Here is a 27,990-nt window from a genome sequence, read left to right as displayed (position 1 = left end):
TGACAATCAGAGAATGACATATGAACATGACAACAACTTAAGTCAGTATAAAACAATCACCAACATGGCACCAATATGCATAAACACAGTAATGTCAGCACAGCAGCTTCGGTTCCTATGTATCCTATAGATACAGAAATTACTTTATTCTACTGGTCCTTGTTCAAGGATGCTGGACCTTTGCACTTGTAGACTGGCAGCTTTTCCGATCATGAAGATAACAGTGAAGAAAACTAAGGAAGAAAATGTAAGGGGAAAAAAAAAGAGAAATAAAAGGTTAACAGGACCCACAGAGGTGGGTTCATCATCCATTGGAAAAGGAAACAAAAAATTCTTGTAGGGGATTACAACAGATTCAAACATTTTCACTAACCGGACTTTGATGTGTCCATCACCGATGACTTTGTTCATTGAATCTTCCAAGATCAGTGCTCCAAATCTAGCTTTTCCTAGATCACTCTGACCTATTCCATCAATCTGCATTAATTGAAGCTGCTAATAATGTACATAAAAACTCTGGGTCATGTAGAACCCTCAGAACATGTTTTTTACTGTCGCTGGACAGTGGGAGCAGTCTGTGCTTGCCCATAGAACCCAATTCCTGGAGACTGGTAAAACCCCACTGTGATTGGCTGCTGTTGCTGATGTGGTGGTGGTGGTGGTGGTGGAAGTGGTGGTGGAATACCAGGTCGTGTCAACCCCAGAGATGGGTTGGAAGGTAGAGGTGGCGGAGGGGCCAGTGAACCACCAATGAACCCATAAGGTGTTACACTTATTGTTGCTCCACTTCCATGCGCATACTGCTGCATCGGTGGTGGAGGCAGTGGTGGGAGAGGCGGAGGTGGTGGTGTAATATTAGGTGGTGCCAGATTACTCTGGGAGAATTGTTGCATACTTGCAGCTGAGGTTTGTGGAAGCACAAGAGGAACTGTCTGCTGTTGTTGTTGTGGCTGCTGCACCTGACTGAAGTAAGAAGTTTTGTCCATATCAGCCATGGACATTAGGTTCTCAAGCCTGGGCCTTTTCTCCAAAGGGAAATTTGGGCTATTGGAGACGACTCGGGAACTGAGACCATTGCTCATGGAAGCAGCTTCTTCTGCAGCTAAAGAGGATAGAATAGAGGTAAGAACCTGTGCTGAGGATGATGATGCAGCAAGCTTTGCTGCAACGGCAGCTGCTGCCTTCTTGTGATCGTCTTCGACACTGCTTAAGCTTCTGGCAATTGATGTTACAGGTTGGGCCGGTGCCAGTTGAGTGATGGATATTGGAGAAATTTTGGGTTCTGTAGCAGATGTCACTTTTGATGCAAAGTTTCCGACAGGTAGTGTCGTGCCAGCAACAATTTCATTTGTGGTGGTGGCCAAACCAAGTCGTTGCCTCATGCTGCTAGTATTTTCGGTCTGATATTGAGCAATCTGCAAATTTTCAAACAAAAAGTCGAAAACCAATTTAAGTGAAAGAAAAATGAATTAGATCAAATCATCAAACACAACATTCATAAAACGGTCCTAGCTTAAAATGCAGGCACAATTGGCAATACATGATACTAGACTAAATTACAGCAGTGACTTCACTATCAACATGGTCATATCGTCAAAATCAGGGAATCATCAAACTCAGGAAACCGTCACATTCAAACCAACAAACCTGGAGAGCCTAGGTCCTAAAATGTGTAAGAATAAAGTCTTCACTTCAGAATATGCAGATAATAAAGCAAGGTGTTCTATAGTTCCATCATCAAGAAAGAAATATTTACACCATGAATCAGTAGCAAAATCAGTTAATTGCCTCATGTTGTCCAAGAATTTTCCTTTCAGAAGTATATTAATAAAACATAAGAAACTAATGCCTCCATTAAAGTAATTCTAACTTGATTCAGGAGCCACAATCAATTTTAATAAGTTAGAACCCAAACCAAGCCAAGTATTACAAAAAATTTCATGCACACAAACAGCTCAAGTCGTAAATCTTTTACCCATGCAGCTTTATTATTGAAGGGTTGAGTTCATGAAATTAACCTCAATTGACATGTATAAGTAAATTGGTTTTAACATGAACATGCAGACAATAGGTGTACCCTGGTTAAGCTTATACACTGTATGCCTGATATGACAAGAACAAAGCTGCAACTGTTCAAACGCAACAAAGTATTGCACATCATTCTTGCTCAGCATTGGATGGCACATGCAAATTGTAGCATGCTATTGACATTTATAATACAAAGCAATAATGACATGCTATAAGTCTTTCGAGATGGGTCAATTATAACACCACAAACTAAATCATTGATTACTCATGATATAGGTGTACACAACAGTGTAGCATAGCCGTCCACTTGTGAAGTATGCATATCTTTGCTGACAGGAAATTGACATCTTAATTCTTGTTTAACAAGTACACCTAGTGATGCAATGAGACACAGCAGGTTCCAAGTTTTACCCTGTTAAATTGATGCTTCCTTGTGCCCAAATAGGGGTCTCAAATTGAGGTGCATTTGGGGCCATTTGGATGATATTACTTCAATTGTTAACTATTCATTTTTCCTTTGGCACACTGTATTTTAATATTTTAACTATCTTTTCCACAGGAAATTCTTCTCTTTGATAGCTGACCTTTGTGCCTGTCTTGCACTTATTCTTGAATCTCACCTATTTCACTCATCAATTTTTTTCCGCAAACCAGAGTATCATTCCCAAACAGTGGTTTTACTGACTGAGCAAATCGCTTAACAAATCTGTGTGTGCACCTATAGTCCTTCACCAACATTTAATAGTAAACTGTGACTGTTTAATAAATCTCTAGACAGTTTCTTGCTCAGATGCATGTCTTCATAAAAGCAACAAACGCTTTTGATCCAAGTTATTATGCTGACTTCCATCATATTCCTGTCTTCCATTTATTCATTATTTCACTATAGAGGTTAAGCTTGAACCTTCTACAATGACTAGCAAAGGCATGCAGTACTTCATTTCATGTTGCAACTTTCGAAACATATCAATAATGTAAATCTTTCAAGCTGATCTTCCATGTAAAATTTTTGATATCAGCTGTTGCTGACACTTGGGCAAGAATCAGGGTCTTGCTACCCTTTGCATTTTCACTTTGCAGCCACCTAATACTTGCTAAAAGATTACCTTATGGACGACTTAAAAAGAAATAAATATCCAGAAAAGAAGGAAGTCAAGCAGTATAATTTTAGCTATATAAGCTAAGGTAGGGAGTTGCAACACTTTCTCCACTGATGATGTGTCTTAACATGTTTTCTTTTCCATTTCTCATTTGTCTTACAACAACTGTTGTTGATTATCATGTTTAAGACAAATGTTGTCAGCAATGACTACATTGTTCTTCCTCTTCCCAGGCATTAGTGATTTCCACCTACATGCCGGTGTCTGTCTCACCAGGTTATGTGCTCAGAGGTGACCCAAATTCAAGCCTCATTGTGGGGAGGAGCCAGAGGGCCAAATGGATGTTAGAAGCATAAGATCTGAGCCACCATGGCAAGGCCGCCCTCTTGAACCCCGAGATCAAGCACTAGGAATGCTCAAGCAACTTGTGTAGGACACCCTCACCAACGAGTTTAACCTTTTTGCCACTCGATCCAACAATGACAACCCTGGTTATCAAGGATGACTGAGACACCTTCACAAGAACCATTTTACTATGCCTCCTAGTTGCTGCTCCACTGTGCCACTGTCTCCCTTGGCACCTGCCTCAAAAAGTTCACCAAACATTTCGACATGGCCACTGCTCATGCTTTCCCTTCTTTGTGCTTTCTCCTTTTCTCCTCCATTGGCAGGATTGTCAACCATATCTCACCTCATCTCTTCACATGGCTGCAGATAAAGCTGATAATCTCAATTATTCCTCCCATGGCTGCTGCTAACTCCAGGCCCAGGGTCCCCAAAGCAAGCGCAAGGTAAGAGCCTACGCAGACATAGTAGACGAATGCAATCGACAAAAATAAAAATGTGAGGATTGTATGTAATGGCCATGTGACGATCATGCCTATTACGTGCCATTTTAATGGGAGTCGGTCTTCAATCTAGCAACTCATGCCAATACAAAGACTTGGCGACTTCTACTATGCTGGCCAGCACAACCTCAATACCATACTGTGCCAGTCAAGATATTACCATGGGCACATCCCTAGTTTTAAACAATAATCCTTTGTTGGTATGCACCGGAAAGGGACAACTTGCATGCCATTGTGCTGGCTCCCAATCAATCAAAACATTTATATAGATGAACTGAAGTATCCAAGGCACACTTCATTCTTTGGTATCAATGGTAGCTATAAATTCATCCTAAAGCATATGATGAAGCATATTCTACGAATCAATCTTACCAGGTCTACTACCCAGTTTTAATTATTGAAATCACATATATCAGCCGGTAAGATATGAATTCCTCTTTTAGGTTTTTTGTCAATTGTAACAATTTTCTTCTCTCTGTACCACTGCTTCCTCCACCACCAAGCCATGTAAGCACTCCTTGTAAGGGTCAACAGCACCTCCTCCATCTTCTCCACCTCCTGCTCCACCAATCCTCCATCTTCTCCATCTCCTCCTCTTCCCTCCCTCTCTCTGGACCAGATAATTCTAATTGAGTGTTGATCATTGATCCATAATGAGCCATCATCCAATATCAACCATGGATCAAGATTTTAAACCTTGGTAACCACTAGAGAGATTACATATTGAGACCAAGAATGATGGATGTAGTGATATTAAATTTCAGTGGACTATTTTATGGCATAAAAGATCATTACAACAAACTATCCCAAGTAGAAAACAAAATCACAATCAAATGCAATTTAAGTATTAAAACTAGATAACGTGAAATACAAAAAGTATATATTTGACCACAACTAGTGTTTAATAGACCACACTTTTCAAATCTATAAAAATTCCCAAAGACAGAGATTACCCATATTTTTGAATGTAGCAACAGCATAAGGAAATAGGAAGTAATTCACAGAATTTTTCTTTTTATGGAATTTTAAACAAAAGATGAAAATACTGTCAAGTTCAATTTCTCTAATAATGATATGATACAACTTATTCCATCAACATATCACAGATTCAAACTCGATTGTAAAGGACAAGAGTTATTACTTGTAAGTGGTTGTGGATGAGCTCCAGCTTCAATTCCTGGTTTATTTAATTCCAGTAAAAGTCAATTATAACACTCGGAGAGTCTAATATTAAGACCTATCTACTGAAATTCATGAGAAAAACACAACCTGCTCATTGAGAGCCTCCTTTAGCTGAGCAACCAGTGTAGCTCTAGCTGCGAAAGCAATTTCTAGTTGTTCAATGCATTGTTTAAGGATAGTTTCCTGCACCTGAAGGTTATCGATCATCGGTGATCCTTGTTGGTTACCTGATCATGAAACAAATAACAACATAAACACTTCATTGGGAGCATAACAAGAATATGACTGAATACAGCATTAGAACACAAAGCAACCAATCAGGCTTCATACACAGACCCTCCCTGGACCCTGCATTAACAGCACTGGCCACCCTTTTTTTAGTTCCAGATACGCCTGATGGTTACAATGACAGAAGCTGAAAATGTTCATACCCACCAAATAAAAAGATATCAATACCTCTTATTTAGGTTGGAGACCAGCACAACATGACAAATGCCGTGCCAACACAAGACAGCCAACAGGTAACATGAAAGGATTAAAGATAATATGGAAAAATTGAAACAAAACAATGTCTAGCTTTCCTTCATCCTTGGCCTCCATATCTCTCCAAAACTGGGAAGGAAGCACAGGCAGGCAGGACAAGCATTCCATGGCTTGAGGGATTGAAAAGTCGGAAGATCTAAACCACACATCAATCGGTTTATCAAAACAAATGCAGCAGAAGTGGTCAGAGTCATATTTAATAGCCACTAGCGTTTAAATGAATATGAAAACTGTAAATTGAAGCCACCAAGTGCATTAGAATTCCCATTGAAGACTAAAACCATGCTGATTTAGTGTTAGGTACCCAACACTTCAATCCAAACTGACACAACGGCTGATAACCCACTCACCCTTTAGCAAAAATCTGTCCAACCCATCCAAGGATGATTGTCCTATTGCTTTAAAATTTTGAAATATTTATCCCTTATAAATCTCTCTACTTCATACCTGCTTCTGTGTTCATAAAGCTATAGAAGGTTCACTAGGCTAATAAAGGTTAAACAGAAACAAATTCGAGTAACTGGTATGAAATGGTTGGTAGTTGCTTAAGTTATTTATAAAATATACCCACTATGTTAACCTTCGAGGGTGGACATTAGCCAACCATACATATGTTGCATAAGGGTTATAACAAATTACAATCCAGATATAAGAACAAAAATGGTTTTGAAGGTTTAGCAGAACAACCACAGCACGTGACTAGAGAAAAGCATGTCAGTGGTTGCTTTCAACTCGTCATCATAATGGTTTTGCATGTTGACAATATGATAATCACTTTTGGCAATAAGGAACTGAAGACTGAAAAAAAATTAATACATGAATTATGAAAGAATACATGATTTGAGGGCCGAAATTATCAAATCTAAAGAAAATATTAGTTTGTTTTCAAAAGAATACATGATGGATGTTAGAAAGAGTTCGTTGTGAAGACCAGTGAATACCTTAAGGAACCAAACATAGCACTTACTGCAAGTTGAGGCAACTTGCCACAATCCTGGTTCATATAAGACCGGACTGGAGATTTACATGACAACAGGGCCAGGCATGATGACCATAGTTTGTACATTTAGTAAGACTACTAATGCATTATTTCAGACCTGTTGTTGCAATGTAGTTGTCCATAGTCAAAGTCAGAATATTCTCTCCAGGAAAATTAACATACAAAACATCATCGTCTCAAATTTGAATATATGTGTAGCAAGAATCATAAAATCATAGCTGCATGCTAGTCTTTTCATGCACCACAAAACAATTGATCAATGTTTGAAGTACAAGTATTCATGTTTTCTTTCAACTGTACAACATTAAATAATCAATTAAGCTGTACCCAAAAATAAGATTTTGTCATCATATGCAATAACAACTCAACAGAATACTAGAAGGTAACAGATATGAATTCATAGAAAGCAAAACTTGTTACCACCAATGTTTCTATGGCTTTATAGTCGCTAAGAATATATATGTCAATCATGCAACTCACACAACTAAACATACAAGTAATGTTACAATGAGCATACAAAACACAACATTTGTAACTAAACATCCCATCAAAATTGTAACTATAGCCCCTCCAAGCATTTTAAAATACATAAAAATTTGCTATTAAGAACAAATATTACCTTGTGTACAGGAAACATCAACGTCCTTTTCCATCTTCTCCAGTACTTGAACAGAAATTTTGCAATTGCTTAAGGCAGTATCTTCATTGGAACGATCATCAAGCACGGACTGATATGCAGTCACTATCTTTTCAGGCATTTCTCCAAGAGCCAGTTTCTGGGTATTCACCAAACATCATGAAGGATATGCATAGAGAACTATTTAAATGGTTGACTCTGTAAGAAAGAAACAGTAAATAAACCAACACAGGAAAAAAAACATATCTACTTACTATTCTTACGAAATTAGCATCTTTCCGTACAAATTTTATGGGATTTGTACTCTTCCCATTATCTGAAACAAGAATAGGTGCATTACCAAGAATCTCATCCTTAAGGCCTCGACCACGAGAACCAAAGACTTTCCTTTCATCCCAAATTTCTACCTGAAATAAACAGAAAAAAAGAATTAAGAACGAACGAGCCACTGTCATTAGTGTGCCAGAAGAAGATGGTATTTGTTCTCAGCTTCTGACAAGAATGTACTACACATCAATCATTGTCATTCTCTGGAAATGCCAGTGTCACCTTACCAGTATTCCGCATATGCTAAATAATGTCACTACAAGGAATACTTCAGAATACTTGATTAGGTATGAGCAACTCAAATTGGCATCACTCTTACATTAAGCTAAACTAAGCTCATATTTCAAGAACCAAACAACACAAATGTTTGGGGCATTACCAACTACATGTACTCCTAGAACATTTTTGATGTTGCATATCCCCAATTTTTTGCTATAAAAAGATAATCTGACAGAATGGAACATTCTTTTCATATATAATCCAGAATTCAGTAATTATACAATGAATTTACATATAGCCAAGTACGAAATGCATTAATAGCATGAATCCATCCCCTAAAATCGTTGCACCTATGTCCATCATTGCACGGGTTCGACTATTTAGCTTGATGTCCACGTATATCAACTAGCTACTCCCTACTTTTTATTGCTTTGTCTCCATATTCTCCCTTACTTGACCCCGTAACAAATTCAACAAGCGCATTGCTCCCATCCGGAGTCCTTACGACTCCTCATCGTCGTTGCTAGATTCCAAACTATTCGAACTAAGGGCGACGATCTTGCCCTTGTCTGATTTTAGGGGATGGATTCATGCTATTAATGCATTTCGTACTTGCTTTTGTAAGCACTCCCTCACCATGTGTGATCCTCCGCACAAGAAGCATTCGCTAGGTTTTGGGGCCTTGCCTTTTGAACTCACCCCCTTGTGTGAACTCTTTTTCTTTAGCTCGCTCACGGGCTCCTTCCCTCAGGAATACTTAGATGGGGCGATTTTTCGAAGATTATTTCTTCTTCCCCAAGCCCTCCGAGGAAACAAAATCAGTGAACCTTTCCACAGCTACGATTGCCCCAACCATATCGATGACATTTCTTCGATGCAATTCCTATTATGCCCACGACTTCAAGCTATCGAGGAAGTTAAGCAGCTAGCCCTTCTCGGACATGTCTTGTATGTCCAACATCACTGTTGAAAACTACTTCACGAATGGAAGTACTTTGGCGGAGTTGTCTCAGCTTCCTTCTTACGACGAACTCCATGTTCTCGGGTAGGAATTGAGTTCTCAACTCCCACTTCAAGTCCTCCCATGTGTCCACTCGATACCAACTTTGTTGGATCTCTTCCCAACGTGTTCGCTACCAAAGTTTTGCATTCCCATTCAAATACATGGTTGCTATCGAAACTTTGGTTTCTTGAGAATCGGGCCTTGTAACTCGGAAGTATAGTTCCATACCGAACAGAAAATTCTCGAGATCCTTTGCATCCCTAACACCTCCATAGTATTGCGGCTCGGGTACCCTCAAGTTTTATGGCACAGCAACACGAGTGTTATTCCCTCTCGCATTAAGAGCCCTTGTGAGCAATGTAATCTTGGAGGTGAGTTCTACCACGACCTCGTGTAGGTGTTGCACTAAGTCTTTGGTGTCTTCCATCAATCGATCTACTCGGGACTCGACCTTGTCAATCCAAGATTCCGCTTCCTCTTGCGAGTTCTCTATCCTAAGAAGCCTTCATTAGCCTTGGCAGAGTTCCTCTAGGCTCGTTTCCAGAATGTCAAGGTGGGTTTCTGCAGTTATAAGCCTCTCCTTATGGCTTCTTTTCGCGAATGGCACTCCGGATTGTGCTTCCTCCCCTCGCGGAGAATAGCCAACTTCTCACAGGTCATTTTCAATGTCGTGCTCCTCTTGAGCACTCCAACAACTTGATAGTGAGTTTACACTTGCAGCCCACCTGCGACTGCTTGGGGTAATGGTCCCACTTGCCCCATCTTGTTCGATTGGCCATGGTGCTTCACCATGGCGAGATTGCAAACTTTCGCCGTTTGCTCGAACTGCTTGCCCGCTCTGATACCGTAATTTCACGGACTTAGCTACAATTGCCTAAGTCGTAAGGCACCCTTGTGTTATCCATCCGCAAAGGGTCAACTTAGTTACAACCTCGTTCAGGTCTCGAAGGACCTATAAAGAGAAAATTAATTAGTTCGAAAATGAGCGACAGACAAGTCCTGACATCCCGCGAAGAGGGTAGCTTCATAAGCAATTCAGTAAACACTTGGTGTGCAAAAGAGAAAAGAGATTAAGGAGAAAACAAAGGACTTTAGAAGGCAAACGAACAGTCGCAAGCCCGCAAACGACTACTCACCAAGTGTTGGGCGCATTGGAAAATTCTCGTAGGTTTAACGTGCAAACTTGTGAATCCAATCAACGACTAACATTATCCCAAACCCCCATCCAGCCCTATGCCACTTGGGGTTTATGGGGTGCTGAGATGATTGATGTTTTGCTTTGCACTGCAATCTGCTAGAAAACAAGCCATGACACACAAAAATTGAGCCATTCTGGGGTAATTTTGCCCGTTCTAGTGAGCGATCGCTCTGCAGCCCTACAAACTGTTCTTGCTCACAGTTTTGAAGTAAAAATATATAAAAATATAGCAAAACATGCTGCTAAACATATGTACAAGCAAACAAAAGCGACAAACGGTCTATTGACGAAGGTGCTATTGGTGCGTGACAACTGTTCGTGATACTGTGCCCTTAGATTAAAAGACAATTTTCAACGCCCAACACTACCCTAAACCCCCATCCAACCTTGTTCCACTTGGGAGCTTCTGGGGTGCTAAGATGGATGACGTTTTACCCATTCTGGTGAGCGATCGCTCCACAGCCCTGTAAACTATTCCTGCTCATAATTTTCAAGCAAAAACACAAAAACAAAGCAAAACACGCTGTCAAACATATGTACAAGCAAACAAAAACAACGAACAATCCATTAACGAAGGTGTTGCGGGTGCACGACAAATGTCCGTGACAATGTGCCCTTAAATTAAAAGACAATTTTCATCGTACAATTGTAAGGCTAACCATGTTTTATGAATTTTTGTATCGAATAACTTTGAACATGTACCAGAAGCCATTATTTTAAGAAAGTGAAGATGGATGCACACTAAAAAAGAGAACAATTAGGTGTAGCCCCAACAAAGAACAAGGTAAGCGAATACCATTTAATACAAACATGTTGCAAGGAGAACTATACCCGGTAGTTAGACTGTGTGTTGATTGGGATTAGAAGTGTGAGGCTTTATTAAATATAAATGGTCTTGCTTCAACTAGGGATTTCGTTTGCTGCCCTATGCATGGCTCGGTAGAGGAATGAGATCCATGTAGTTGATCCCAAATGGTAGGGACATAATGGCTTGTTGTTGTCGTTGTCGTCCTAAGCCCCTTGGGGCAATCCTTGTGGGTTGTCTACAACATTATGGCCATTTTCCTTTCAAACTAAAATTTGACATCTAAGTACTTAAACACAGGTACCATGAAATTCGACAAGCAATGCTGGGACATGACAACATCCATTAGGAAATAGAACCATAGCATTATGAGACCAAGAAATAGACAAGAAATCATGCCAGGAGATGTGATGTAAAAATTATTCCACAAATTCTGAAGAATAAAATGATACTACTTAATACAACCAGCAAATGTTTGATGCACCAGCGGTCAAAATACAAACTCAATTCAGAGGAGAGGATGGTGTAGACAAGGGTAGGGGCAAAGAAAGAGACGAAAGGGACAAAATTCTTAAACTGAGCATGAGCAGACAGAATCGTCCCTCTAGAACTATCCATTTAGTGCTTCTTCTCCTAATTAACCATGAGATGAAGGACAAGAACTGAGCATGCTATTTGATGCTTCCTCTCCTAATTAATCTTGAGATGAAGGGTCATCCTCGTGTAGTGGGCTTCATAGAGAGCTTCAACTTCCTATGGCCATTAAGGGTATCATTAACAAAGGAGACTACCTTAGTTCCTAATAGCAGAGACAAAGCCATATTTTCTTAACTAGCACACAACGGACTCAAAATATTAGAAAGTAAACAACACAAAAAGCATTTGATATGCACTACCAATAAAAAAAGAATTGCCATGTCAAAGAAGCATAGCACAACTGCTTGTGTGATACAGGAACATTATTGTTGGAATTGGGATCAACAGTCAAATACGAATTTACAAAAGCAAAAAAATGATAGAATGGAAAACACTTACTAGTCTATTAACCACTTTCTTTCCGTGATCTTCACCATTCTCATAGACATTCTTTAAGCAGCCAGGAAGCACTTTCCAAAACTCATTTACAAACTCGCTTCCCTTGCGTCTACTGTTCTGTAAGATGTCATTTGCCAGATACAGAAAAGGCACTCTTTTTTCTCTTGGAGAGTTACTGAATGCTTGATCCCATGTCTCAACTATCTCTTTGGCTTTCTTCCGGTGAAAAATACACCAATTTGATAGTGCTAATCCCCAGTTAAGAAACAACAAAGAAATATCAAACTGACCAAACACATGATAGATATGACAAGAACAACACTCAAATTGAATGAAATAAATGCAACATATTGCAACCAAAAGCACGGTTTAGTTGCTGTATCTTGATAAAACAGAACAAACGAAAACTTCCAAAGGAGAAAATTTGCATGCTTACAGAAGTCATACAACAAGAAAAACACACCCCTTTGTAAGTTAAGGCAAAAGACTACCAGGCTATTTCATTAAGAAAGTGACCTATGCACAAAGAGAGGAAACGAAGTCACAAAAAGAATAGGATAAGAGAAAGAAAAGGAAAATTTTCCACAATTGAGTAAGAGCAGAGGAGAATTCCAACAAACTCAAAAGAAGCAACTGAAACATGGAAAGCACAAAAAACTGCTGAATTTTACCAAGAAAGACCACCAAGAGATGTACATTACTCCAGAAAAATTGCAACCACAAAGTGTAAGATGTAAGTGAAGAATCATAAATTATATGGACATGTATCCAAACCCCAGATCACAAGATTGCTGCTTCTTTCCTAATGTACAATCTTGTGTGTAAACGTAAATACATTCTCAGGATTGAAACTTTGTGGTTCCAACTGACACCAAGCAAAAAGGCCATTCATGATACCTAATAATCCAAATATTTGTGTTTCTTAAATGCAGTATCATTTGATCTAACTTAACTTCAGAAAATGGACTGGGTTTGCTTGTCATTTTAAAAGGAACAATATTTTAAAAAGATGATAAACATGGATGATGATATGAAAGCAAAATAATGCAGAATAATTTCATAAAACATGATCAACGATTGCCAGCAGGTGTTAATGCCCTGCAGCATGATGTGTTGCTGATGATGCATTCGCATATAGATGGGCAAGTATCTGCGACATGCCAAAGAAGATAAACCCTGGTGTTGCACCACACACCATGACAGTACTAGGAAAGAACTCAGAGTACAGGGTTGCAGGTGACAAATATCACAGAAGCAGCAAGTCAGCAACAACAATATCAGCGACAACACAACAATGTGTTGTTCCCAACAAGCTAGAACAACCCATATAAACAACAGCCATTTTCTTTTCACCTAATTATAGTAAGCTTTAGAAATAGTTACATTGGGCAAATAGCTATCACTAGTAATGAGAAATAAAACAAAACTGATATAAAAATAAACTAATGTCATAGATGATCAGATAAAGATCTGCCTTGGAAGACTAATAAGCCGACATGAATGTTATCTCAGTCAAAACAACAAGAAAATGAAACTTTAAGTCCATGCTATCCCCCACTAATCACCAAAATACATAAAGGAAAGGCCATCCAAAATATAGACACTAAGTCTACTAATACGGAATCCACTATGTTTCAATGTGGTTCCACACTTCCACTACAAACACAAGTATCTCCAACCGCCACTGCAACATCTGGCCATCTCTATAATGCAATGTTCACTTGCCTCTTTGTTTACATATTATCAAAGTTTGGTCTACTGAAATTGTATATTGTACATCCGTAAACTCATCACTCTTCATTTGCTGACCCTCAAATTTATCTTTGTCCGATGATCATACTTGCACCTAGAGCCAGCAACATATTAACATTGACCTTATAGTCAATTTCCCATCTACATCTAGAAGCAAGCCTCTTTCTTGTCAATTTTTTCTTAGCACAAAACAACCCCCCACTTGTAGAGTGTTGATATTGGATGGAAAGCTGGTCCTAAATGCTTAAACAACAGAACGTACCCTTCAAAATATAGAGCTATGCTAAACAGTGTGCCCCATCTTTCAAGCAGAAAGGCTTGGTTGACAAATATGGTTGATAACTAAATACAGCATTATAAACTAAGGCTACAAAAGCTTGCTCTCAGTTGACAAAAAAGTCTTGCCTTAGTTAACAAACACAGGAAAAATGTCAAGAACTTCATAGATGCCTTCATACAATTCACAATAGGCATGTGGTTGCATTAGTCAAACCAAGCAATATAAAATGTCAGTCAATTTCCTAAGTCAAACAATCTTGATATCATGCATTGCATTGTTTTGAAACCAGTATCATTTTATATTTAATTGATTGATCAATTTATATCTGGATGAAGAGATGAAGAGAAAAAGAGATGAAAGAAGAGGCCTACTTTAAAATTAAGGATACTTTCAATACTTTGCTGTGAATTGTTGAGCTTGGTGAGCTTCTCAACTAATATTTGGTTGTTGAAAACTTCACTCATGGTGCTGCCCAAAATGTTAAATGATCACTCAAATTCCAGATTCCTGCCAAAAGAGTCAAAAAGATAGGTGAATATATAGCATGTAAAATATAGTACTCAAAAATTAATATGGAAGAAAAAAATTCTAACTCATTTATCGAAAGATCCTAGCTTTTGTTCTTTGGTGAGTCATCCTGTCATCTTGTTGAAGGAGAAAGCTAATCACAATCTGATATGAAAGATCAAATAAAGGAAATATAAAATTCTAGGTAACTCCATCTATCATCCAGATACTCCTAAAAAAAAAGATACTAAAGATGGAAAATTTTCAAACTATGTTCATTATACCAAGGATTGTTGTAGCTCTGTACCACCCAAAATGGTACGATTTGGACAATATGTACCGGTCCAAGCGTGGAGCAATACGTGGACCACCCTATTTTAGACGGTCCGAATTAAATTTTAAAAAAATCAAAAAGCGATGGGCCCCAATCCATTTCAGTGTTAAAAAAAATTTTAAAAAGCATATTAGAGCTCTTCTCGCGTACAAAGCCGTGGCGTTGCCTCTTCGCCACTGCAATGGTGCAGTAGCGCTGCATCTTCACCACTTCGCTGCTGCGATGCTGCAGCAGCACTGCCTCTTCGCTGCTATGATGCTGCTGCTTCCCAGGTATCACTACACTTCTCCTTTTTTTTCTTCTTCTTCCTTCTTCCTTTCTCATTCCTCCCCTGCTCCTCTACTGGACCTTCCTCTTCAACCTCTTTTGCTTCCTCGTCAAAACATCAGTACGCACCGGCATACCGTGTGTCGGTACACCAATACGGGGCAGCATGTGCTGTGCCGCCGGCCAGCCGACACACCGACTCAGACCGATAAGTCAAACCTTGCATTATATACTTTAGATGAAAATATAAAAAATGACAATGTTGTGATGAATCATCACAAGTATTTAGTCCTAGAAAACTACCAAAAAAATTAAAAGAACCTGTTGATAGACATTCCTCGTGTCCTAGAAGGGTTTTTGTGCCGGTTATTGAAGCAATAGTGTCATCTAATTTAATTCCAATATTTTAAATAGAGTTATTTAGACTGGTTTTGAACTCTTGTTAGATTAGAAGATATCTATAGCAGCCCTATAAATAGAAGATAAATATGAGACTCCAAGGCTCATGTTTCGATTATTGCTTGTTTTCTATTTTTATATAAATAAGGTAGATTAGTTAGCAGTAATCCTAAGTGATAGTTCTCTTGAGAAGCTTTTAGCTCTCCACAAATTGAGATGAAGCTTATTAGAAGCATATCCATAAATTGGTACTAGGGCAAGGACAACCTGCATCCAAAATAACCAAGTCTTTTACCGGTCTTATATGCAGCATGCTTATGAAGACAGCTTAACCTTTGGAGATGAGATGAGGATCATAAAGTACAATTCAGAACTTAGTGGTCAGACTGAAAATGTTTAGGACAAGGTGGAACTAATGGTTTGTTCTTCACCCAAATATGTCAACAAGAACTTTGTGAGAATTGTAGCTGTTAGAGAAGCTTAAAGAAGCACTCCACAATCTTGTCACCACACTGCAATCTTCATTAGATCCAATTAGTGTAAACATTACTCCGACTTTAATCAAACAAAATTTAATGCCAATCAAGTAAAGCACCAACAAAAAGAACGCCAGAACAAGTAAAGGAGAGAAAGTCTTGAATATTGGCATGCCTCTGAACAACATTGCACATCAAGAGATGGTGTCTGTGACCTTTCCCACTAAAGACAGCCACTTTGCTCATGCTCTTACAGGAATTGGAAACACAATCCACCTCCCATAGTGAGATGTCAAAATCTAGATCAACAATGATGCTATTAGCATTGAAGTGACACCAAGGTGGCAATCTCAAAATCCTGTACAACAACAACATGTGCTACTATGCAAAAAACTAAAATAGCCAAATGCTACATGCTGGGAAACCATTAACGGTGGGTGGATTCATTGGATTCATTCTACGACAACTATGTGACTTTCAGGATTCTACAATGCTATCAGTAGATGATCATGAAAAAAACAAAATTAGGCAAAAGCTACGGTTATTACCAACCCTATATGCTGGGAAACCATTAACGGTGGGTTGATTCATTGGATTCATTCTACGACAACTATGTGACTTTCAGGATTCTACAATGCTATCAGTAGATGCTCATGCTATTCTACCACCAACAATAAATCTATTGATGCAACATGAATGGCTTGGTACAACCTATACAGCCACAAATGGCAGCTGGCCACAATGCCTAATGTCGACCAAGAAGCTCATATGTCACTTTTTCAACCAGTACCATGTAACAACATTCAACTATTGCGAAAAAAATTCGAGAGTACTACAATTCATCAGCAAGCCAAAATCAATAGCAACAACAGAATCTCAACCTTATGACCACTAAAATTGACATCCCAAAGTCCACGGTAGCTATTCAACCAAGAATAATTTGTGCTAAGCAATACTTCGACCATATGGAAACATTAAAAGAAGCTAATATGTCTCTTGCTGTTATATATATAGATAGAGAATGTGGTTATTCATTGGAAGAAGCTACTTATCTCGAGCGAGCAAGCGCATGTCTAATTAATTCATGAATATGACACACATGGGTCCTTCTCACATGATAAATTATAAATTAGCAACAGAAATACTGACTCAGAGGCCATTGACAAATTATAAAGAGCTTAAGAAGCTTAGCAATGTGATACCTAGTATGTTCAGAAATAAATGATTCAAAATATGTATAGGTGGTTTGGAGCCAGAACTACACATCAATTTCCAAATTGCAAAGCCTACGACTTCGTAGGATGCTTTTGACAAGGTCCAAATTGCTGAGAAGTGGGAATCTTACCTAATGCAACTATTTGAATTTACGATCACTATAAGAAACTTCAAATAACAACAAAACCTAATCAACAGACAACCACTGATTTATATCTCTCTCGCAAACATTATCAACCTTTTTCTAATAGAGGATTTGCTAGCAGCAGGAATACACATATGCAACAAAGACAATCTTATGGATAGAATAATTAAGATAAACAACCTCCAGCTAGAAAATTGCAATATCAAACAATTTGCCACAATGAATACAGCATTTCTTGCTTCACTTGTAGAAGATTCAAAACTTACAAAACTGAACTGTTTAGAAACTAATACATAAGGCAATAAGTACACAGGTTAAGGATCCAAGTACTCACTACTTATTCCCAAGGACATTAGTATAACCATAGTTCGCCATGCCAACCTGTACCGGGCAGTATGTACCGGTCCGATAGGGGACCGGCACACGAACTGCCCAATACTGAGTGGTCCATAATAGAGGAACCTGTATCGCCCGATACGAGATCTTTAACAATCGAAATGGTCTGTACCTATCAATAACGGTCAGATTTCGACTAATACCGATCAATGGCTAGGATTTGTTGAATTCAAACGGTCCATTCACTCTCTCAGCTTTCACTCTCTTTAACTCATATATTCTCTCAATCACTTTCTCACTCACATACTTCTCTCATTCTCACATTTACACTCTCTTGAACTCCACAAAGCTGCAATTTATGGATTAAATGAAGTTTAGGATGCTAATTAGGAAGGATTAACACCTAGGTTAAAGGAAGAACTCTCTAATCAAAGGCATGTAGACAACTTCTCAATCGTATTCAGCAACCCACTCAGTCTGGAGACATGGCAACGACATGGACAACAATGCCTCGACCGATGATGGCGGCGATGTCGAGGAGTTGATCATCTCATTAACACAGTTTGAGGGTGATGCTTGGACCGAGGAACAATATTTTACGTAGGCCACCCAAGATTCAGATCATGGACCAATGACATGATCCCATCACCCAAGTGACGAGACTTCTTCAAGATGCAATACAGTGATCGATCTTATGAAACGAAGCAAATAATTAGTGGCAAATGTAGAAGTTTCGACATGCTCCAACTTTCGCACAAATACATGTCACGGTCATACTTGCCTTAGGATCCGCCTCGGACACGTATGGTTCATGACGATCAGACTACAGCCATCACCATATTGATGCACCAATGGCATACGGTGTATTAGTATACTATATCATGGGATCAATTTCATAATTAGGTCAGACAAACATATCAAATTAATATACAAATTCATAAGATCGAGGACCTCGATCCACCGCCCGTGAAGTCCTGTCACTGTTTTTGGTGGTAGAACTAAGTAAATTCATCGATCGATTACTTGATTCATTTGAATTTTAAAATTTAAATTGTTTAACAAATAATCTAACAATTCAAATCATTTCGTTGTAGATGATTCAATATCAATAGAAGGATGGTCCGAAACGTACCACAAAACTACTCATCAAAGCCCAAAAAAGATATCTATCATTATTCTTTCCTAATTTAGATTATTTTTACTAAAATTATACTAAATTTATATTTATTTTCAACTTAAAAACCTTAATCTAACTTTTTTTTCTATTTTTCAAAAAAAATTAAAGCTATTTTCAATCATTTTTTGTACCATTGTTATGCCCCTCCATACCGACACATGGTATGTCGGTACGGTACAGTACGTATCATACCGTCAACCGATTGGTACACCGGTACAGACCGATAAGGCGAACCCTGATTATAATGAGTGTCAGTATGGACTTTTATCTGCACTAACTTTGTTTCTAAATCCATCTCCTTATTTGGTTGTTGCATGTTTGGTAATAAGGTAAGAAGCACATCTTGCAAGTGTAAAAATTTTTCTTATCTCTCATTTCCAGCCATATAAACAAAAAATATTCAAAGGTCACTTTTGTTTAACCAACAATAACTTCTCATCTCTATTCATCAATGCCTCCACCAAGTTTTTATCCAGGAACCTGTTTCAAGCTTTCTCGAATTAATAAATAAAATTTAAAGGCTAACATAAAGTAGTGATGTTCTACCAAGCGATATATACAACCATAGGTGCCTATGCAGTTCTTCCAACCAAATAGGCAGTAATGGCCTACTTTTATATGTGGTTGAAACAAGCCCCAAATGGCTGGCAATCGACAGCTCACCGACACAGTGCCCTCTGAAGAGCAAGTCTACCCCAAAACTACAACTATTCTACCAATTTACAGCATCAAAAATACAGAAAGAAGACCCACTCTCACAATCCAAGTTCAATGCACACTCATTCTAGTTCCCGCAATTCCTCGAGAAACTAGATTGACCGCAAAATTTATCGTTCTTGAAACAATAAACAAACCTACCAAAATTCCTGAAAGCTGCGTCTCAATAAAAGAATATTTTCCAAAAAAAAGGAACCAAAAAATCCCTTCTTCGGCAACAAAAAAGTGGGGAGAAGACAGGAAAGCACGCGTACCGAAGAGCACGAGAAATCTTTGGCTTGAAAGGACTCGAATCAACCCTCGGTCGACCTCGGTATCCGCCGTCCACGGCGCCGTAGTGAGTAATAGAGTTTCTTCCCCTTGTTTCGCCGGCTCCGTTCCCTACAAAGAACAAAAGGGGCGACGGGAGGCTGGCTTCGGAGGAAGGGGCGAAGGGGAGTTGGGGTTTCTTGGCACCTCCCCACCGGGGGGGTGTTTAAAGCGTTATGTTAATAATACCCCTCGCTCGTCTTCTCCGTATCGGATTGATCCGGTTCGAATGATCCGTGTTCTCGGTGTCAGATTGATACGAACCAAACCCGGTAATTGGGTCGGAACGGTCCGATGGCCTATTAAACCGGCTTGGGTTACAATCTCGATCTGTGCATCAAATTCATGCGGTTCGACTGAAACCTTTAGTCTATGTTGACCTATTAGAACGGTTTGGGTTGGACCGATAGGATGGCTTATTAAACCGCGTTGGATTGTAATACATAACCGTTACAAGTTCTGACCCGTTACGTTGTGGAAGCGTACTTAGAAAGAAAAGAGCCGTTATATATAATTTGGGGATCATGATTTCTGCTGTAAAGTAACTCCCAGCATTATTGAGAAAGGCAAAAAATATATATATATATATATATATATATATATGTGAGAAAAAGAATTATGTCAAAATGAAATCATGATTTCTCTTGATTTTGGTCTTCCATCCCTATCACCATAAATAATTCATATGTCATGTCAGTGAATAATACAAAGTTGAGACCTATGTTGGTAAAACACATCCAAATCAATCACCTATATTATTTTTATTTTTTTTCATTTTTATATTTTAGTTCTGATTCTACAAAGTTTTTATCGCTGTGGCTATGCTAGCTGATAGTAAGCATAAGTAATTTAGTAAAGATAGGATTTGATATTAATTACATGTGATAGGCTTAAGTTTTTTTTTTTACATATCTATCCTTATAAATTTCTCTTATAAATTAGACAACATTTCCATTCAAATAGTTGGATTCTTCATATTTGTTGTTCATGTTAGCATTCAATTAATAAACTCGGGTTGGCCACCACTAAGTATTAACATCTAACTTAATTAACAATAAATTCACAAAAATTAAAAATAATTAATTACTATTATTTTATCTTTATTTTCATATAAATTGATTTTTTTAATAAAATAGAGTTGAATTAAAAACAAAAATAATTACAATATATAAATGGTCATCCTCCACCACACCAAAATTGTGAGTATCACAAACACCCCCTTAAAGAGGCCACCCATATTACATACAAAGCCTAACACCCATATTAGATACAAAATGGGAATGGTAAAACACACAAGGATCATGTCATTCTAATGTATTCTCTCTTTTCCGTATCAACTTCAATCAATCTCCTCGATTTGATTGCAAACTATGAAGGAGCAAATAAGATCAAGTGGATATACATCGACTAATTGTCTCATGGTCCAAACCATTTTCCTTCTCCTAAGCATCTTTGTCTCCGCTATCTCCCATTTTGTCCTCTATTGTGCTCCTACCTGTCGTGCCTATGATATGGTGGTTCAGCTCTCCCTCACTTCCACTTTCGACCTTTCCTACATCTACCTCTCTGTCTTCGTCCGTCACTTCCTCTTCCTCGATAAGCTAGTCGAGGATAGTGAGCGGGTGCGAGAGGGCTACATGGACCAGCTCAACCGCTTCTTCCACCTACTCTTCATCTTCATGATGCCATGCTTCATGGGAAAGGTGGCTTACAAGGTATGGTGGTACTCGTTGAGATTGTAGCAAGTGTCGTTCGTGTTGGCGGGCAATGCCATGGTGCACGACTTGATGGCATGTGCTTTGGAGCTAGCGACCTGGATCTACCGAATGTCATTTGCTAGCTCTAGGGAGCATGCCACCATGTCGCCCACCATAACTATGCCCACCATCGCAAATATCACCCGCTCCGATCCCAACAAGTATCACCATACCTTGTAAGCCACCTCCCCTACGAAAAGGAAGAAGTAGGAGAGACCAGAGGTAGAGGTGAGGGAGAGCTGGACCACCACATCATAAGCACGGTGGGTGATAACACAAGAAAAGACAAAGTGAGAAGCGATGAGAATGAAAATGCCTAAGAGGAGAAAGACGGACTAGGAGACCACTACATGCCTAGTGTCGGACTAGTCGACGCACATCCATCTAAGGTAGAACCAAAAGCTCCTAAGCTTGTAGTTAGCGTGAGAGAGGCAGCATGCGTACGACACCCTACTAAGTAGCAATGACTCGGTGCTGTTGCTGTTGCTGGTGGTCACTTTCATGACAACGCCTCGTTCTACTATTGATGGTTGTCTCAATTTTTTTTAACTTAAATTATATGTGTCATTATATTAATGATTTATTATGAGTCAGTATGCCACGTAAGTAAACTATAATGTTTGTTAACTCAGATTTGATGAGAGGGGTTTATATGTTACGTTTTTAAAAATGTAATAATTATTTTAGACACGAATAAACCATAAAGGCTTAAGAGGTCCATTACCAAAACTGCATGGGTTAAAATGAATCTTAATTATTTTTTAAACTTAAATTATATATGCTATTATATTAATAATTTATTGTAAGTAAGAATGACGTATAAGCAACCTCTAACGTCTATTAACTTAGATTTGACGGAAAATGATTTATATATTACGTTAAAATTTTAACGTATGAATTATTTTAGATACGAGCAAAATCATAAGAACTTAAAAGTGCATGATGAAAACCACATAAATTAAAATGAACCTTGACCCAATAAAAAATCTTACGTTAAGGGACCAACTAGTTTCCAAATAGTGATAACACGGTGGTTGTTAACAATATGAAAGGGCAATCAATGAACTCTGATATTCCTATGATATTCAACCAATAGTGATAACATAATTTTTAATAGTGATAACACGGTTCTTAACAAAGTATCCAACCAAACAACTATGATATTCCTCCCCTTCAATCATCTCATCCTAAAAAGCCTTGATGTGAAGAACACCTTTATCAAATTAAGATGGGATCCTCATAATAGAGTGCACAATTTTCAGAATGGTTAGATGGTCCAAAAAGGGTGGTCTTGTTACTATTCTGATTTGCATTTTGAATAGGAGGAACGGGTAGATGCTGAAGAAGGGGCCCCAATTTTGTCCAAGATCCTTTGGTCCAATTGGCTTCTTACCTTATCGTTGGATCAAAGTCTAAAGGTGTCGAGAGGATCGAAACCCAGTTTTGCGTGGCTCTGTTTACTAACCAAGGCAGGGACTGGGCCTCTCTCACTTGGTGAAACGACAACACGTGGGCTTTGGATAGGGAAAGCTGCATGTGGGTCCGGTCGAGGAAATCTGATGCGCGTGATTAGAGCTCGCCGATTGATTCTATCCGATGGCACTTCTAAATCAGCGTAGATGACGAGAGCGCTGGAAACCGCCACTGGTGATGGATTGGTACTATTGCCCAAAGGATTGCGAATAAATGAAACGTTTATCGAAGTCGATCCAGGAACAGAAGTCGTCGAAAAGGAAGAGGAATCACCATAGAAGTGCAATCCTCCTCTCGTACCAAATGCAAATCTACGATTACTCTCCTCCGCTCGGGAAAAATCCTTATTCGAAACTTTAAAAATATTATCCGCCTGGGAAACTTTGGTAGAAGCAAAAATATCCTTATCCAAAAGAAAACCCACAATAAGAGAATTGGACTCTTTCACCCGGAGGTCATCTATTACGGTTTCAGCTTGAAACTCCATGATTGGAATGGAGATCCCACCCACGCCCATCCTCATTTGAAACACCAGTAGAATCCCCAACTTGAGATGAAGCAACCTTATCTACAATAATAATCCTCAGAGCCTTAAGAAGTAAGGAGCCACTAACAGCCATGAGAGATGAGGAGAGGATGAAACCCAAGCAGAGTTTCAAAACCTTAGCAGACTTTTTCTATCCCAAGGAAACCCAGTAAAATAATTAAAATGTGTCAGTTGAGATTTCATTGCTCACAATATTATTGAGTACTTGGTCATGATTATTTGAACAAGTTAAAAAGCTTGACCAACAAGTTTGAGTAAAAATAATCTTATGCTCGAGTTATTAACCATCCAAAAACTCATTGCCACTAAAAGGTTCAGTTTGATCCACTTGTAGAGGTAAGTAGATAGGGACCCTTAATCTTGTGCAACTTATATCTTCAAGCACACAGTCCGACTTCCTATTCCTTGAGATAGGGTGGAATGCGAGGCAGAAGCACAGAAGCTTCGGGTAACATATTGCTAAACTAACTCCAGAGATCTCACGGAAACAACATTTTAAAGTCATATATATATGACAACAAGGCATGATTAAACAAACATGTCATATATATATTCTCGACAGCGATATCATTTAGCAACATTTTAAAGACAAACCAGATTCGGAATAATGATAAGCCCGGGTCAAACATATGAGCCAGCATATGTTTTGTGCTTCTCTTATTGCTCTCCAGGAATGCTCTTGATAATGTCGGAGTCACCTGAGATAGAAACCGCCCAAGAAAAGATTAGACATACCAAGAAGTCAAAGGTGCATTACTTCATGAAGCAACATTCAACAGAGTACCAGGATCAATAATGCTGAGGCAGCATACACGGAAGTATTTGCCGCAGGCTGTTCCAAGATCAACGTTACCTGAATTGTAATAGCATCAATTAAATAAACAAGATAAAACGTCACAATACCTTTCATTCAGAGTTTACATAAGAATATATCTAAGCACTAGATACCATCCACTTATAGCCCCAATCATTTGAAAGCCTATAGCTCATTCGGTTCAGAAAATAAAAGGACATCTGGATTAAGTTATCAGTTCTCAGAAAAATTTAGATCTGGTTTTTCGTCATTGAGTTTTCGATCACATTTCTTATTAAACTGTAATCATTACTGTTCTTACATTAAGTTTTAAGATTCAGAAAAAAAAATTAGTTCGCATTAATTCAATGGTTGGCCAGTGCCTTACATCCTGACCCAACTGGCTATTCTTTTAGCTAAAAGAGACCTAAAAGTTGAAAATCCATTTAAAGAAAATAGCTTCTCATGAGTCCGATGACTTCCAAAGCAGACCCAGATTAAGCAAAATAGAGTCAGGATTTTCTTCATGTATCTAGGAAAATTCAGCTAGCTTCGACGATGTAAGAGTTCTTAGTTTGACATCAAATAAAGACACCTTTTTGACACAAGCCAAAGATCTCCCCTCTTTCTCTTATTTTTCCTTTTCTATTCTCCCACTTTTTTATTCTTTAACTGTTGGTGTAGAGATGAAGACAACAGTAGGGTAATCCCATGGTTTCAGTCCTAAAACAATTTGCGTATAGTGAGGCACCAGATATTTTGACGCAATAGTTTCGTAACACATCTTATAGCATATGCCTACACCAGCTTCTTCTGGTATTACGTTTGAGGATCACAAAAGATGAATGAATGGCTAAAAAACAAGTCTGACAACAAGAAGTTTCTTTATTAAAGCTACAAGTACAAAGGCAAACATAGAAGTACTTACTGCCACTGAAATGATGTACTCCAACCTTTGCCAACATTGCATAATACTCGATTTCAGACTTGCGAAGTGGAGGGCAGTTATTAGCAATTATAATTAACTTCCCTGTTTATAAGGAAATCAGTTAGATTTCAGCAAGTTCAGAAATAGATATACTTTCCAGTGTTTTGCAGGAGGAAGATCGCAGTAACACCATGATAGAAGCAATGTTTACTTGTAAATAAATCTAGATACCAAGAACATAGTGTGACACATATATTAACAAAAATAACAACAATACAAATGATTGAACATAGTAGACATTAAACTTCTAATGGACAGAAAATCTTCATTAACTAGTCATATCAAACTTTCCTAGGGTCACAGACCACAGGACAAAAGCAAGATCGATAGAAGTTATAGAATGTTCAACAACTGAAACATGACATCATCAACAAAATCATTATTGCCTGAACCATTAGATACCTTTGAGAATAAAAAGATTGCTTCTTCTCAATAATATAATGTGCAAGTGTGAAGAAGCCTAAATTATTAAGTCCGAAGTTGCAAACTACACCTATATACAATATAAAAGTGGAACACCATATTCGAACATGAGAACTAAATTTCAAGGGCAGTCGACAAAGGAAAGAAACGAATATAAACAAGATAAAAAGTAGATATATGTGGTTATGTCACTGTTACTCCTAAACTCGACCCAAAGAATTATAACTAAGTCTCACATAAAATACTAGTACCGTACTGATACAATGATAGCCATTGAAATACAATCATAGCCTATTGTGCCAAGTACAATCATATTCCCGAACAAAAGATTCAGCAATTATAACCTGTTGGAAAATGTGCAGAATAGTGTTCCTGAGAAGAGACTAACTTTAAACATCATAAAACTCGTAAGGACTATGATAGCCAAAATCACCAACTGCTAAGCAAGAAAGCAGTAAAATGTGCTTCCTGATGGCAATATGACTTTAGATTAGACCCAAAACATCAATATTCCAAAGTGATGCAGGCTACTGACGGCATCTAAACACTAGTAGTTCTTTTTGCAGCAAGTGCGGGACCACTTTCCAGAGTGACATGGTTGACCATGTTAGTGAAAGCAAAGTCAGTTAAAGATCCACACCACTATGAACCAAAACCCAAAAAATAAATATCATATTTAGCACCAAAAATATCAGAATATTTCATGTAAAGAAAAATGAAGAAAGTTATCTAGTAAGTGGTTGACATAAGAGACTGTGGTCTCCTGAAAGTAAAACCAACACAAATATAACAGAAATTGCAATTTCAAGACAACAGAGCAGTAATATATAAATTTGAACAACCTAAAAAGTTTCTGGCAGTCATGCTAACAGGAATTCAAACAGATGCAGATAAACTAACCTAGAGTAAGCTAATCTTAGTAGTTGTTTACAATCACTTCTCATACATGTTACTACTACTTGAAAAATAAGAACCTAGAACATTATAATCTTAAAATTTGATTTTAGTCCTGATTTCAAGCACTATCATGGAAGAACAACTAGCACTATCACAAATATCAAAAGGCAAAACTCTAAGCACAATCAGCCAGAATGTGCTTACTACAAAAAACTGATTAAATAAATACGGTAGAGACTTCTTCAAATTAGGATCACACGAAAATTTCACAGCGCATTTAGATAGATAGGTATGATTAGACACATTCAAAGATGAAATCATCCTACAAAATATAATTACTAGGCAGATGATGTTTCACCTTCGGTACGTTCCCCTAGATCTAAGAAGTAAATCTAGACGAATCAGAAGGGAAGAAGACTGACTTGATATCGGTAACCGCATTCATCTCTAGGGCACATTTAAAAAGCCAAAGAGCCAAACTTCAGCCCCAAAGCACAGCCATCACAAACAAAGCGATAAAAGTTTCAAGCTCAAATTTCTTCCTCCCATCAACAGGTCGACAATCACACCACAGCCAACACATTTCGGTTTGGTCAAATTTTACGAGATCTACAACTCAATATTAAGAATACAACGGAACTCTCGATTAAAGGGGAAATGGGGAAAAGTGCACACGCCTTTGGAGTTGCGGAGGGATCTAAGGACTGTCTTGTACCCGAGGGTGTACTTCCCGCTCTTCATCACGAGAGCGAGCCTGTTGTTTATGCTCTCAGTGCTCTTCTTCTACATCACGAGATTAACGAAGCACAACATCAAGAGACAAGACGAAAGACATCGAAGGCAACGAGATAGTATCGACGGAAACCTACCGCCTTCTTGACGGGCGCCATGGCCGAGGATTGAAGGTGTCAAAGGGGGAGGAGACGGTCTCCGTGGCCGCGGCGGAAAACCCTAGGGTTTTCTTTTTCTTTTGTTTGTTAATCTTGAGATGACGAGTCATATAAAACAGTATCCTGCACGTGCGCTGCGCGTGATGGTAAATAGCTAAAATGTCATAATTGATCATTCACAAGGCAGCTATTTTCGCTTCTAACCCTCTAAGACTAAGCTTATAGTTTATCTTTTTATTGTTTGACCATTAGAGAGAGTAGGGGCACTAAAATTAAATATTAACCTTATTTAACAATATATTATTATGATCATGATAATGTTTTGATTTTTTATTAATTTTATTTTTTTAATTATATATATGTATATATAATTTGAAGTCCCA

The 27,990-nt window shown here is 38.3% G+C and overlaps 2 protein-coding genes across 3 annotated transcripts; both read right to left on the bottom strand.

Moving 5' to 3' along the window:
- Window positions 1–48: 48 nt before the first annotated feature.
- On the bottom strand, window positions 49–19,991 carry LOC135641546 (actin cytoskeleton-regulatory complex protein pan-1-like). 2 transcript variants are annotated; one of them, XM_065156964.1, is made up of 9 exons: window positions 19,785–19,991; window positions 14,551–14,629; window positions 14,346–14,464; window positions 11,926–12,173; window positions 7,593–7,745; window positions 7,321–7,477; window positions 5,246–5,385; window positions 5,118–5,153; window positions 49–1,415 (listed from the first exon to the last, which is right to left on the bottom strand). In XM_065156964.1, the coding sequence occupies exons 3-9, from the start codon at window positions 14,419–14,421 to the stop codon at window positions 549–551; spliced, it is 1,677 nt and encodes a 558-aa protein (XP_065013036.1). In that variant the 5' UTR covers window positions 14,422–14,464; window positions 14,551–14,629; window positions 19,785–19,991; the 3' UTR covers window positions 49–548. The 2 variants fall into 2 exon arrangements, with proteins under 2 accessions (XP_065013036.1, XP_065013035.1); XM_065156963.1 differs by lacking the exon at window positions 14,551–14,629.
- A 4,104-nt stretch (window positions 19,992–24,095) lies between these two features.
- On the bottom strand, window positions 24,096–27,696 carry LOC135586959 (large ribosomal subunit protein eL30). Its single transcript, XM_065154769.1, has 5 exons — window positions 27,587–27,696; window positions 27,395–27,500; window positions 25,338–25,439; window positions 24,401–24,469; window positions 24,096–24,314 (listed from the first exon to the last, which is right to left on the bottom strand). Exons 1-5 carry the CDS (start codon window positions 27,605–27,607, stop codon window positions 24,274–24,276), a joined length of 339 nt encoding a protein of 112 aa, XP_065010841.1. The 5' UTR covers window positions 27,608–27,696; the 3' UTR covers window positions 24,096–24,273.
- Window positions 27,697–27,990: the final 294 nt, after the last annotated feature.

Source organism: Musa acuminata, chromosome BXJ3-6 (assembly GCF_036884655.1).
Source record: "Musa acuminata AAA Group cultivar baxijiao chromosome BXJ3-6, Cavendish_Baxijiao_AAA, whole genome shotgun sequence".
In the NCBI taxonomy this organism is placed as follows: domain Eukaryota; kingdom Viridiplantae; phylum Streptophyta; class Magnoliopsida; order Zingiberales; family Musaceae; genus Musa; species Musa acuminata.
This window is presented reverse-complemented; position numbering and strand designations above follow the sequence as displayed.

Coding starts and splice junctions, on each gene's coding strand:
- LOC135586959 (XM_065154769.1), bottom strand. CDS start 27,607: ATGGCGCCCGTCAAGAAGGCG. Junction 27,501..27,586: donor TGGCGCCCGTCAAGAAGGCG/GTAGGTTTCCGT, acceptor CTCGTGATGTAG/AAGAAGAGCACTGAGAGCAT. Junction 24,470..25,337: donor AGTACATCATTTCAGTGGCA/GTAAGTACTTCT, acceptor ATTACAATTCAG/GTAACGTTGATCTTGGAACA.
- LOC135641546 (XM_065156964.1), bottom strand. CDS start 14,421: ATGAGTGAAGTTTTCAACAACCAAATATTAGTTGAGAAGCTCACCAAG. Junction 12,174..14,345: donor TTCACAGCAAAGTATTGAAA/GTATCCTTAATT, acceptor ACTGGGGATTAG/CACTATCAAATTGGTGTATT. Junction 7,746..11,925: donor AGAAAGTGGTTAATAGACTA/GTAAGTGTTTTC, acceptor TGTTTATTTCAG/GTAGAAATTTGGGATGAAAG.